At 57.0% G+C, this 13,399-nt stretch overlaps 2 protein-coding genes across 3 annotated transcripts in view; both read right to left on the bottom strand.

Annotated features, from left to right (window-relative positions):
* Nucleotides 1-246: 246 nt before the first annotated feature.
* On the bottom strand, nucleotides 247-11,755 carry CFAP45 (cilia and flagella associated protein 45). The gene is made up of 11 exons (XM_015884641.2): nucleotides 11,583-11,755; nucleotides 7,373-7,491; nucleotides 4,408-4,549; nucleotides 3,568-3,732; nucleotides 3,203-3,381; nucleotides 2,731-2,860; nucleotides 2,372-2,503; nucleotides 1,943-2,056; nucleotides 1,649-1,842; nucleotides 532-756; nucleotides 247-396 (listed from the first exon to the last, which is right to left on the bottom strand). The coding sequence occupies exons 1-11, from the start codon at nucleotides 11,646-11,648 to the stop codon at nucleotides 318-320; spliced, it is 1,545 nt and encodes a 514-aa protein (XP_015740127.1). The 5' UTR covers nucleotides 11,649-11,755; the 3' UTR covers nucleotides 247-317.
* A 612-nt stretch (nucleotides 11,756-12,367) lies between these two features.
* The window catches only part of LOC107324531 (transgelin-2), a 22,864-nt gene continuing 21,832 nt past the window's right edge, over nucleotides 12,368-13,399 (bottom strand). For both annotated transcript variants that reach the window (XM_032449211.1, XM_015884640.1), the window contains 3 exons: nucleotides 13,122-13,296; nucleotides 12,925-13,027; nucleotides 12,368-12,841 (listed from right to left, as the gene is read on the bottom strand). In XM_032449211.1, coding sequence (XP_032305102.1) covers nucleotides 12,700-12,841; nucleotides 12,925-13,027; nucleotides 13,122-13,296 — 420 coding nt within the window. In that variant the 3' untranslated portion in view covers nucleotides 12,368-12,699. The remainder of the gene's footprint in view (nucleotides 12,842-12,924; nucleotides 13,028-13,121; nucleotides 13,297-13,399) is intronic.

Genomic DNA, 13,399 nt, shown 5'->3' with positions numbered 1-13,399 from the left:
CAACAACCCTAACTCTAACCCCAACAGAATCACACACAACCCCAACCCTGACCCTAACCCCAATTCTAACCCTAACCCTAACTCCAACCCAACCATAACCATGACCCCAACCCTTAATCCCAACCCCTACCCTGACCCTAACCCCAATTCTAACCCTAACCCTAACTCTAACTCCAACCCAACCATAACCATAACCCTAACCCTGACCTGCCGGTGGGAAGCAATAGAAGGACATTAGACGCTGCCTGCTCCATAAATATCTCTTGTTTGTAGACAACTCTGCCCTAAGAAAGACGAAACTCTTGAGCTGCTGCTTTCTACTCCGTGGGGGGCTGAGCCTCAGCCCGTGCCCACCGCTCCACCTGGGCACAGTACTTCTCTGGGATGCCAGAAGCCCTGGATAGAGAAAAAACCATCAGCTGGGCTGAGCTGTGGGTACAAACAACCCCAAAACGGGGGATACAGAGACCCAGAGCGGGTTCTGTTGGAGAGCAAAGAGCCAGGATGGGATTTAGGGACGTGGGCACCAACCTGAACTCCTTGAGCTTCTGCTGTTTGAGCTGAGCGATGCGTCGGTTGCGTTTCTCAACTTCCTCCTTCAGCTTCTTGCTCTCCTCGAATGCAGCCATGCGCTCCTGGGCCTTCAGCTGCTGCAGCTCCTTTATCTGCCGTCGGATATCATCGGCGTGGGCCAACTGCAGGGCTGCCCTCCGAGCCTCCTCTGCCTTCTCCTTCTCTATCTGCTCCTGCTGGGCCCTGAGTGTGGGGAGAAGAGCTCCCAGGTCATCAACCGGCCTCTTCAATGATAGAACGATGGGATCATGGAGGTGCTGGGGTTGGAAAAGACCTCCAGGACCTTCAACCACCAACCCACCCCTGCTGTGTCCAATGACAGAGTCATTAAAGTTGGAAAAGACCTCCAAGGTCATCAACCGGCCTCTTCAATGATAGAAGGGTGGAATCATGGAGGTGTTGGGATTGGAAAAGACCTCCAAGGTCAACACACTGACCCAACCCAGTGTGAAATAACCACAGAACTGGGGTTCTGTGTTGAAAAAGACCTTTAAGATCCCCCCCCCCTAACAAGGCCAACCCCAACCCATCCTCACCAATCCCATAAACCATGAGCCTAAATAGAAGCACAGAACCACAAAGGTTGAAGACCTCCAAGATCCCCATGGCCAACCCCAACCCATCCCCACTCATAGAACCATGAGGGTTGGAGAAGACCTCCAAGACACCCAAAGCCCAACATCCAACCCATCCTCACCAACCCCACTAAACCATGAGCCTAAATAGAATCATTGAACCACAAAGGTTGAAGACCTCCAAGATCCCCATGGCCAACCTCAACCCATCTCCACTCATAGAACCATGAGGGCTGAAGAAGACCCTCAAGACCCCCAAGGCCAATCCCAACACATCCCTACTCATAGAACCATGAGTGTTGGAGAAGACCTCCAAGACCCCCAAAGCCCAACACCTAACCCACCCCCCCAGGCCCACTGACCACATCCCCAGGCACCACATCTCCACCTTTCTGAACACGGTGACCCCATTCCCACCCTGGGCAGCCCATATTAATGGCCCCCCACTCTTTCAGAGCCCACACGCCGTCGTGCTGAGCTCAGCACAGATCCCACCTCACCGGAGGATGCGCTCGAAGTCCTTGCGGTCCCTCATCACCTGCACAGCCATGCAGTGCTCCCTATCAGCAATCTGTTTGTTACGGCCCTGTCGCAGCTGTTCTTCCATCTCAGCCTTCTTCTGTGCTTTCTCCTTCTCCTTCCTCCTCCATTCCCGTTCAGCCGCCTCCTGGCTGCGTTTGGCTCTCAGTGCATCCTTCCCATAGGGACAGAAAGGGATGGCAGTGAGGCTGGAAGGCCTCAGAGGGATGGTTTGCATGGCTGCGCTCCTTGCTCCATGATCCTCCAGCCCTCACCTTCTCTGCCTGTTGGTCGAGGGCCTTCTCCTGCATGGCCCTGAGCCGCGCCGTCTCCTTCTCCTTCTCCCGACGGATCTTCTCCTGCTCAGCTTCCAGCTCTGCCTCCCTCTCCTACGTGGGACAGAGTTTGGTGGTACCTCCCTGCATCCCATCACCCTCCCATCCCATCCCATCCCATCCCATCCCATCCCATCCCATCCCATCCCATCCCATCCCATCCCATCCCATCCCATCCCCATCCCCATCCCATCCCATCCCATCCGATCTCATCCCATCCCATTCCACCCCATCACCCTCCTGCATCCTATCACCCTCCCATTCCATCCCATCACCATCCCATTCCATCCCATCACCCTCCCATTCCATCCCATCACCCTCCCATTCCATCCCATCACCCTCCCATTCCATCCCACTTGGCCCCAGTACCATTTTCAGCCGCTGGTACTCGAGCACCTTCTCCTTCTCCAGCTGCTCCTTCTTGAACCTCTGATTCTCATCGTTGATGCGTTTTATCTCAGCCTGGATTTTCTTCTGCTGCTCCTTCTTCTGCTCCAACTCCTGAAGCACAAAGCTGAGGGTCCGTGGGGTGCATGGACTGTTTGCTCCATGTGGAGCTCAATGGCTCAAAGTCACTTTGGAAGATGGCTCAGCCTCCCCAAGAGACCACAGCCTCAATTCTGCACCGAGACCGACTCCCCCAGCACCAGGTCACCCTTCCAAGAGGTGAAAATCTGCCTTCATCTCCTCCTGCCCCCCAGCAGCCCCCTGGTTCCTGCCCAGCAAACCTTCAGCTCCTCCATCTTCAGGTGCTCCAGGTACCGCAGCATCTCCTGGGTCTCCTGGTCCTTCTGCTCAGCCCTCAGCGCCCGATCCTCCGCGTTCTTCTCTATCTGCCTCACCAGCTCCTGTCTACCCCTGGGAAGAACCATAGGATCACGGCGTGGTTGGGTTGGAAGGGACCTCAAAGACCAGAGAACTGTGGGATTAGAGTATGGTTGGGTTGGAAGGGACCTCAAAGACCATAGAAGTGTGGAATCATGACATAGTTGGGTGGAAGGGACCTCAAAGACCAGAGCACCATAGGATCAGAGCATGGTTGGGTTGCAAGGGACCTCACACCCCCAACCCCTGCTGTGGGTGCCACCAGCAAACCACTAAGGGTGCACTCAATCCCATGATGTTACTGATAAAAGCATCGGACCCTTTATCCACCAAATCCTTCAAATCCACCTCTCCAAAGTGGGCCCTGTTGCTCACTTGATCATCTCCTGCTTCCTCCTCTGTTCCAGCTCCTCCTGCATCTCATTGGTCCTCTGCCTCTCCACCTCCATCATCCTGGCCAGGCGTTTCTCCTCCTCCTCCATCTCTTTGGCTATCTGCCTCTTCTCCAGGATCTGAGTGTCGCGGATCATGTGGCATTTCACACCCATGAGCATCTGTGGGGACAGTGGGTGTCCCTGGGCTCAGTGGTTGGGGACAGACAGAGAGGAGATGGAAAAGGGAAAGGAGAAGACAAGTGTGCAGCTCAGAGCTCATTGTCACTGTGCCACAGCGCCCTGTGGGGCTCAGGGCAACTGGTGCCACCTCTCCCCATTCATTCTATGGGGACCCTCTGGCTTTACCTCGCTGAACTCCTTGATCTCATCCTCCTGTTCCATGCGCATCCTGTTTGCTCGCTGCAGCAGATGCTGGGCACGTTCCTTTGCCTCCTGCTCCAGGTCACTCGGCTTGTTCTGCTGCAGGAGGGCTTTGCGCTTCCCCTCTGTCTTACGCTCATTCATGGCTTCCTATGGGTAAAGGGGGAGAGCTGAGCCTCCATCCTGCAGCCCTGGGTCACCATCTCACAGCCCTGGGCCACCAACCTGCACTGCTGGGCCACCAGACTGAGCTCTTGGGCCACCATCCCACACCCTGAGTAGGGTCATCACCCTACTCCCTTTGGGCACCATCCTGCATCCCTGAGCCACCACCCTGTATCCTATTCCATCATCCTGAACCTTNGACCACCATCCTTCACCCTTGGGCCATCACCCTATATAACCCATAGGCTCCAACCCTAAGCCAAAACCCCACTCCCTTCTAAAGGAGATACCACACACCCCTTATAGAGGGGGCAGAAATGCAGCACCACCCTGTATCCCATTCCATCATCCTGAACCTTAGACCACCATCCTTCACCCTTGGGCCATCACCCTATATAACCCATAGGCTCCAACCCTAAGCCAAAACCCCACTCCTTTCTAAAAGAGATACCCCACACCCCTTATAAAGGGGGCAGAAATGCAGCACAGAGGTGTCTTGGGGAGCTATGGGGTAGAGCAAACTTTGAGACCTCCCCCCTACAACCCCTCTTGGGCTCAGAGAGTCGGAGAGACATTGAGTTTGCACACACTGGATGGGGGTCACCCCATAGATACCCCCCATAGCAGTAAAGGGTGGGCAATGGGGGGGGTTGTGCATACAAGTTGAGCCTCCTTCTGTGCTTTCCTGGCTGCCAGCTGAGCTTCACGCTGCTCCTTGCTCAGCACTCGGGATGACTCCTGGATGCGCTGGAAGTCCTGCAGGCTGATGATGAGGGATGGCACCGGGTTCTCTGTGGGGACGCTGTGAAAGGAGGGCACAGAGCAGAGCAATCAGTGCTGCAGTGTCCTTCAGGACCCCCAAACTCACCCCCAAACCCTCCTGGTGTCACTTCAGTGCTGTGACATCCCTGTACTGAATAGAGAGGAATGGCAGCCAGGCTATGGGGCAGACCCCAATTGCCTTTAGAGCCCCACACACAGCAGAGCAATCAGTGCTACAATGTCCTTCAGGACCCCCAAGCCCACCCCCAAACCCTCCTGGTGTCACATTCAATATCACTTCAATGCTGTGACATCCCTGTCCTGAATAGAGGGGGATGGTAGCGAGGCTATGGGGCAGACCCCAATGGCTCCTTAAGAGACCCACACACAGCAGAGCAATCAGCGCTGCAATGTCCTTCAGGACCCCCAAACCCACCCCCAAACCCTCCTGGTGTCACTTCAATGCTGTGACATCCCTGTACTGAATAGAGAAGGATGGCAGCCAGGCTATGGGGCTATGGGGCTCCTTCAGAGCCCCACACACAGCAGCCAAAGTGCTTCAGGTCAACCCAGCCCCACATTATGGGGGGGGGGTTGGGATGTGGGGCTGCAGCACTGTAGGATGCAATGAGTTCAGTGTGTGGGGAGGACGCAGCTCTGCCCCACAGTGAGTCAGTCTAAGAGGAAACCAGCTCAGTGCCCCTATTTCCCCCACGTGTAAAAAATGCAGCTAATGAGGCCAGGGTTGGGTTTCTTTCTTTTCTTTCCTTTCCAGGTGAGTTTTAATTAGGACGGAGATGCGTGAGGTACATTAAGGCAAAACCTACGGGGCACTTTGAAGAGCTCTGGGGACTAAGGATGCAGTCACTGTTATTATGTGTCACCTTTTCATCCACCCTTGGGACAGATACCTGCATAATAAATGCTGCAGCATCACAGCATCGGATTCCAGGACGCTTTAAAGAATGGGTAGTGACACCAATGGATCTAATAAATGGGGTGACTCCGTGACCGCAGCCTGAGCTGTGTTTGGGGTGCTCAACCTACACCTTCATTTTTAGGAATGGGAAAAAGGGAACCCAAATGTTTCCTTAATGGGTTCATAAGGGGGAAATATGGGCTGTGGTCCCATAAGTCAAGAGGTCTGAGTGCCCAACGTGAAGGGCTGTGGATGTGGGTCTTTATGGGGAGGTGAAAAAGGGGGGGGGAGGTAAAAAAAGAGGGGGGGAGGGTTAAAAATGACGGTACAATGGGTTTGCCCGGGATAATGGCACTGTGCCCTGTAGGTTTTTAATGAGGTGGTGTTAATTTAGGCCGGCTTCTGACTGCCTCAACCTGATGGACAAACCAATGCCTCGGGGGGAGGGGGCACCGCCATTTGGGGGGGGGCCCTTGGGGGTGTTTGCACTGGGGGGGTTGTGCGCGTGGGTTTATAGGGGGCGTTAAGGGGGCTACTGCCGCCCTTGCACCCCCAAACCTGTGGGGGGGTGAAGGGGGGTCTGGGAGCGAGATAGAGACTTGGGGGGAGGGTTGAGGGGGATAAGGGGGGTTTTTGAGGGGTTTTTAAGGGGTTGCAGAGCAGGGTTAATGGGGTTTGGGGGGAATAACGGGGTTGGAGGGTGGGTGGGGGCTAAGGGGGTTTGGAGCGGGGGTTAAGGGGGTTTGGGTTGTTAAGGGGGTTTGTAGAGAGTTTCAAGGGAGGTTCTGGTGGGGCGTTTAAGGGGGATTGGGGCGGGTGTTGAGGGGGTCTGGAGGGGGTAGAGGGTCTGGAGGGGGTTAAGGGGGTTTGGGGGGGTTAAGGGGGTCTGGATCTGGCGAGGGGCTTAAAGGGGTTAAGGGGTGTTTGGGGGGGGTTAAGGGGGTCGGAAATGGGTTAAAGGGTGTTTGGAGAGGGGTGTTAAAGGGGTCCTCTGGAGGGGGTTTAAGGGGGGTCTGGTGGGGTTAAGGGGGATATGGGGGGTGTTGAGGGGGTTCTGGAGGGGGGCTTAAAGAGGGTTGTGGAGGGGGTTTAAGAGGGGTTTGGGGGTGGTTCAAGGGGGTTCTGGAGGCCTAAAAGGGGGTTAAGGGCGTTGAGGGGGGTTAGGGGTCGGAAATGGGTTAAAGGGTTTGGAGAGGGGGTGTTAAAGGGGTCTGGAAGGGGGTTTTAAGGGGGTTTGGAGGGGGCAGTTAAGGGTCTGGAGGGGTTTAAGGCGGGTTTGGGGGTCACTGTTAAGGGGCTTTTGGAGGGGTTAGGGGGCTTGGGGGTGTTAAGGGGGTCTCGAGGGTTAAGGGGGCTTTGGGGAGTTAAGGGTGGAGGGAGTTAAGGGGGTCTGGTGAGGGTTAAGGGGGTTTGGGGAGGGTTAACGGGATTTGGGGGTTAGGGTGTCAGGAGGGGGTTAACAGGGGTTGGGGGGTTAAGGGGGCTTTGGTGGGGCGTAAGAGGTCTGGAGGGTTAGAGGCTTTGGTTGGAGTTAAGGGGGTTTAGGAGGGTAAGGAAGTGGTTGGAGGGCTTAAAGATTCAAGGATGTTTGGGCGGTTAAGGGCTGAAATGGGTATTAAAGGTGTTTGGAAGGGCGCGTAAGGGAGTCTGGAGGGGGTTAAGGGGGTCTTTGGAGGGGCTTGAAGGGGTGTTTGGCTGGGGAAGTTAAGGGGGTCTGAGATTAAGGGAGTCTGGAGGGGTTTAAGGGGGTTTGGGGTGTTAAAGGTCTGCCGAGAGGGTTAATGGGGTTTGGGGGGGAATAAGGGGGTCTGGAGGGGTTTAAGGGGTGTTTGGAGGGTATTAAGGGGGTCTGAGGGGGATTAGGGGGTCTGGAGGGGGTTAAGGGGTGTTTGGAGGGGGTTTGAAGGGGTGTTTGTGGTGGGTGCCCCCCCGGGTGTGACTCACACGAGGCTGCGGACGTGGTCGTTGCTGAGCAGCTGGATGGTTTCGGGGCGGTGCTGAGAACAGGAGGCGGATTTGGGAGCGCTGCGCGCATCTTGTAGGAGCACGATGGGGCCGGGGGGCTGCGAAGAAGGACCCCAACATTAAATGGGGGCGGGGGGGGGGAACCGATGTATAAACCCCCATCGCAGCAACGTGAGATCACAGCATGTAAAACACAGCGCCTGGCTGGGGGGGGGGGGGGGGCAGCTCCGTGTGTCCTCTGTTGGTGGCACAAATACCCCCCCTAAAGTGCCCCATAACCTCAATAAACCCCCCTGGGACCACCATAGAGATCACCATAGGGACCACCATAGGGACCACCATAGGGACAACCATAGGGATCACCATAGGGATCACCATAGGGACCACCATAGGGACCACCATAGGGATCACCATAGGGATCACCATAAGGACCACCATAGGGACCACCATAGGGACCACCATAGGGATCACCATAGGGACCACCATAGGGACCACCATAGAGACCACCATAGGGACCACCATAGGGATCACCATAGGGATCACCATAGGGACAACCATAGGGACCACCATAGGGATCACCATAGGGACTACCATAGGGATCACCATAGGGATCACCATAGGGATCACCATAGGGACCACCATAGGGATCACCATAGGGACCACCATAGGGACCACCATAGGGACCACCATAGGGACCACCATAGGGATCACCATAGGGACCACCATAGGGACAACCATAGGGATCACCACAGGGATCACCACAGGGATCACCATAGGGATCACCATAGGTCCCACTCCTCCTCTCCCAGCCCAGCCGCCCCGTTGAGGTCTCCGCTCTCGAGGTGACAGCGCCACCCAGTGGGGCGATGCTCCCTATGGGGCGGACCCCGCTCCGCCCCACTCCTTATAACCTCCTCCTCTTCCATGTGCTGGAGGTGGAGTTTGGGAACGGGCTGTATCCTCAACTTCACAACATTGGGGTGGAAGGGACCCCAAATGTTATAGATCCATGGGATCACAACACAGTTGGATTGGAAGGGACCCCAAATGTTATAATACCACAGGATCCCAACGTGGTTGGGTTGGAAGGGACCCCAAATAATATGGAACCATGGGATCCCAATGTGGTTGGGACAGAAGGGACCCCAAATAATATAGAACCATGGGATCCCATCGTGGTTGGGGTGAGAGGGACCTTGAATATTATAGATCCATGGGATCCCAATGTGGTTGGGTTCAAGGGACCCCAAATAATACAGAACCATGGGATCCCAACATGGTTGGATTGGAAGGGACCTCAAATATATAGAACCATGGGATCCCATCATGGTTGGGGTGAGAGGGACCCCAAATGTTATAGAACCATGGGATCACAACGTGGTTGGGTTGGAAGGGACCCTAAAGATCATAGAACCATGGGATCCCAATGTGGTTGGGGCAGAAGGGACCCCAAATGTTATAGAACAATGGGATCCCATCATGGTTGGGGTGAGAGGGACCTTGAATATTATAGATCCATGGGATCCCAATGTGGTTGGTCAGAAGGGACCCCAAATAATACAGAACCATGGGATCCCGATGTGGTTGGGGCAGAAGGGCCCCCAAGTAATATGGAACCATGGGATCCCATCATGGTTGGGTTAAGAGGGACCTTGAATATTATAGAACCACAGGATTCCAACATGGTTGGGTTGGAAGGGACCCCAAATGTTACAGAACCATGGGATCTCAATGTGGTTGGGTTGGAAGGGACCCCAAATGTTATAGAACCATGGGATCCCAACCAAGTTGGGTCAGGAAGGATCCCAAATCCCCCCCAGCCCCACACTTTACCATTGGCTGGGTGCTCCTCACCAGCTCACGATGCCCACAGCCCCATCTGTGTCCTCGGGCACCTCCTATGATGGTCACCCACATCTCCATGCAGTGAGGATCCCATTGCCCTCTCAATACCCCATTTCCTCCTTAAACCTGAGGCTGTGGGTCCGGGTCCAGCCCCGTGCCCACCCCACACACCGCAGTGGGGCTCAGCCCATAGGGCAGAGCAGCTCAGTGCCCTCAGGGTTCATTTCTCATCCATCACCACTATCAGCTGCGTGTTTAATTACAGGGCCGGGCTCTAACGCCAACAGATAACGGCAGCGTTCAGGCATTGGCAGCCTCAGAGCTTAGAGAACAAGCCCGGATCCGCCTTTAAAAACCCCATTAATGATTGTAGGAATGTTGTAATGCAGCCCTGATAGACGCTGTGATAATTGCATGGAGCAGCTGCTGGGGACGGAGCCCAGAGCGGAGGCGGGTGATGTGACGTGGTTTTTCCTTCCTCTCTTCTAAAAGGAGTCGAGTTGCTCTTTATTTTGCTGCTGTTTCTTGGCTGCGTTGGCCCCATAGTCCTTAAAGGGTGGAGGAAGAACCTTTATAGGGATCCCAATAGGGATTGGGGATGTGGGGTGGCACCCAGAGCTCTGGACTTAGACCTGGAGGGTGTTGGGTGCCATAAAGCTGTTCTATGGGGCCATAGGGCAGAGGTGGGGGCTTTGCTATAACGAAGGTCTGTGTTGTTTTGGCGGGGGGGCACACGCTGATGGGGTTGGTGGCTGTGTGCCCCCCCCCCCCAAAAAACAAAACACAGACCTTCCTTATAGCAAAGCATTGAAGGGGGGGTCCAGCCCTTTGGGCCCACAGTGAGGGAGGGGGTGGTCCGAGGCCTGGTGGGGGTCCCAGGCCCATGGGTGGGGGTCTGAGGCCTAGAGTTGGGTTTCCAGGCCCAATGAGGGGGGAGAGCCTCATTGAGGGGGGATTTAGTCCCCCCCCCAAAAACAACACAGACCTTCCTCATAGCAAAGCATTGAGGGGGGGGGTTCAGCCCCTTGGGCCCACAGTGGGGGGGTGCTCTGAGGCCTGGTGGGGTCCAAGGCCCATGGGTGGGAGTCTGAGGCCTAAAGTTGGGTTTCCAGGCCCAATGAGGGGGGCAGAGCCCCATTGAGGGGGTGTTCAGCCCCTGTGCTCCCCCCCAACCCCATAACAACACAGGCCTTCATTATAGCAAAGCATTGAGGGGGGGGGTCCAGCCCCTTGGGTCCACAGTGAGGGGGTTGTCCGAGGCCTGGTGGGGGTCCCAGGCCCACGGGTGGGGGTCTGAGGCCTAAAGTTGGTTTTCCAGGCCCAATGAGGGGGGAGAGCCCCATTGAGGGTGTGTTCAGCACCCCCCCCCCCCCAAAAACAACACAGGCCTTCCTTATAGCAAAGCATTGAGGGGGGGGTCCAGCCCCTCCAACCCACAATGAGGGGGTTGTCCAAAGGACCTGGTGGGCTCCAAGGCCCCATGGGTGGGGTCTGAGGGCCGGAGAGAGGGCTTCCAGGGCCCAACAAGGAGGGGGAGAGCCCCACTGAAGAGGTGGTTCAAGCCTGTGCCCCCCCATACCCCATAACAAAAGGCCTTCCTCATAGCAAAGCATTGAGGGGCGGCGGGGCAGCCCTTGGCGCCCCCACATGAGGGGGGTTGTCAAGGCTGGGGAGGGTCCAGGCCCATGAGGTGGGGGGTCTGAGGCCTAGGAGGGGGATTCAGGGCCAAAGAGGGAGCGGAAGAAGGTCCTCATGGAGGGGGGGTTAGACCCCCCCCGAAACAACCACAGACCTTCCTCATAGCACAGCACTTGAGGGGGGGGTTCAGCCCTTGGGCCACAGGTGGGGGGTGCTGGGCTGGTGAGGGGCACAGGCCTAATGGGGTGGGGGTTGAGGCCATAGGGGGTTTCCAGGCCCAAAGAGGGGGGGAGGCCTCATTGAGGGGGTTTAGACCCCCCCAACCCCATAACAACACAGGCCTTCCTCATAGCAAAGCATTGAGGGGGCGGGGGGTCCAGCCCCTTGGGCCCACAGTGGGGGTTGTCCAAGGCCTGGTGGGGGTCCCAGGCCCATGGGTGGGGGTCTGAGGCCTAGAGGGGGATTCCAGGCCCAAAGAGGGGGGAGAGCCTCATTGAGGGGGTGTTCAGTCCCCCCCCCCACCCCCCATAACAACACAGACCTTCCTCATAGCAAAGCATCGAGGGGGGGTTCAGCCCCTTGGGCCCACAGTGGGGGGGTTGTCCAAGGCCTGGTGGGGGTCCCAGGCCCATGGGTGGGGGTCTGAGGCCTAGAGTTGGGTTTCCAGGCCCAACGAGGTGGGTGAGCCCCATTGCCCCCCCCTCACCCCAAACAGGCTCTCATCCACCTCGGTGCTCCGTGCCCGTGTCCGGTAGCGGCTGTAGGATTTCATGGAGCCGGTTGTGTGAGCGCTGGGTCCGGTGAGGCCTTGCACCGTCCCGCTCCGTCAACACAACAGCAATGGCGGCTCGTTCCCATGGCAACGCGACGCGAAGGGGGCGGGGCCGGCACGGAGGGGGCCGCTCTAGGCAGCGCGGAGCCGACTCTATGGTGGCTGGGGGGTGTTTCGTCCCGGCTGCGCCCACGCGGCGTTTCCTCCACGCGTGGAGCCGTCTGTGCCCTCCTGTCCCCCCACACACACACCTCCATGCTCTATTCGTGTCTTTTTCCACTCTATCACCATTTATGCCCTCCCATCACCCATCACCCCCCCACTCTGAGCTCCCACTCGTGGCTGAGGGCTCCATTCCCCTCCACATTCCCGTGTCCCATCCACGCGTGTCCCTGCCCCCCCCTCCACGTGGGGCTCAGCCCCGCCCCCACCCACAAGACCCGCCCACATCCATTAGCCCCGCCCCCCACGTGCTCACCCACTGCCCCCCCCTTTATAGGGTCCCTTGGGGTGGATGATGTGGGGTGGGGTGGGGGGCTTCCTCCCCCATACCCCCTCATTACCACCAGCCCACCCTCCATAGGCTGAGTGCCCCCACCCCACACCTGGACCCCCCCTCTGTGCCTCTTACTTACCCCAAGAGCCATTGGGCACCATATTTAGGGGAGGGGGACACCCCATACCCCCCTGTTGCCCCCCACAACCACTCTCAGCCCATATAAACAACAAGGGGCCATTTATTGGGATGAGAGCCACTATGTGGGGGGGGGCTCTACCCAGCACGGCCCCCCCCCCCAAGGCACAGCGGTGTTGGGATGGGAGGGGGGAGGGAATGATATGAAAACATAATAATAATTATATAAAAACCCATAGATTTTGGTCCTGGAGGGCGGGCACAGCCCCAATTGGTCCACAGAAGGGTCCATGGGGTGGTCCATGGGGGGGTGGGGGGGGGTCCATGGGGAAGAGCGATGCGCTTTGGGGTCTCCCCCCCCTTCCCCCTCAGCCCCATGGAAGCTTTGGGGTTTAGGGGGGGGGGATTTGGGGCTGCTCAGAGGATCTGTCGGGGCATCCCGTAGCCCGTCATGCCCGCCTGCGAGGCCCCACGGTTGGTGCCCATCTGCAGCCCGATGACGCTCTGCCCCTCCTTCAGTTTATCCTCTGAGAAGACGCGCCGGTTCTCCTGTGATTTCCTATGGGCACCAGCATAGGGGTCACCCCACATCATCACCTAACATCACCCCATACCCACCTCTAAATAACCCCCATCACCTACTTGGGGAACCAGTTGGGGTCTCCAACGAAGAGCCCATCACCTTTGGCCACCGCCAAGCTGCCCAGGTTCATCAGCGTCCTCTGCACGCACGCCATGTTCTTCCCTATATAGTTACCAACATGGTAACCAATATAGTCACCACCCCCCTTTTATTAGGGGACATTTGGGGTCACCCCATTGTTCCCCATCCCTCTCACCTTCCCATAGATCCACTGTCTGGAAGATGTCGGTGGCGGCGATGCCGTAACGTTCAGCAGCCTGAAGGAACTGTGAGATCTGCTCCATCTGCTTGAAGGCCATGGAGGATGGCTGGATTTTGGCCACCGGGGCTTGGCCCCGTGGGTAGAGGCTGTTGATGAGGCGGCACAGGACCTGGGGGCATCAGAGGGGGATAGAAATGGGGTCATAGTGGCACCAAGACCAACCCAATGCGGTGACACCAAGACCAACCCAATGTGGTGACACCAAGACCAAC

The sequence above is a fragment of the Coturnix japonica genome, chromosome 25 (genome assembly GCF_001577835.2).
Source record: "Coturnix japonica isolate 7356 chromosome 25, Coturnix japonica 2.1, whole genome shotgun sequence".
NCBI lineage: Eukaryota > Metazoa > Chordata > Aves > Galliformes > Phasianidae > Coturnix > Coturnix japonica.
This window is presented reverse-complemented; position numbering and strand designations above follow the sequence as displayed.

Excerpts from the sequence above, each read along its gene's own strand:
- CFAP45 (XM_015884641.2), bottom strand. The coding sequence starts at position 11,648 with ATGAAATCCTACAGCCGCTACCGGACACGGGCACGGAGCACCGAGGTG. Across the intron at positions 2,504-2,730 it reads TGAAGATGGAGGAGCTGAAG|GAGTTGGAGCAGAAGAAGGA; the intron begins GTTTGCTGGGCA and ends TTTGTGCTTCAG. Across the intron at positions 757-1,648 it reads GACTTCGAGCGCATCCTCCG|GGCCCAGCAGGAGCAGATAG; the intron begins GTGAGGTGGGAT and ends CCCCACACTCAG.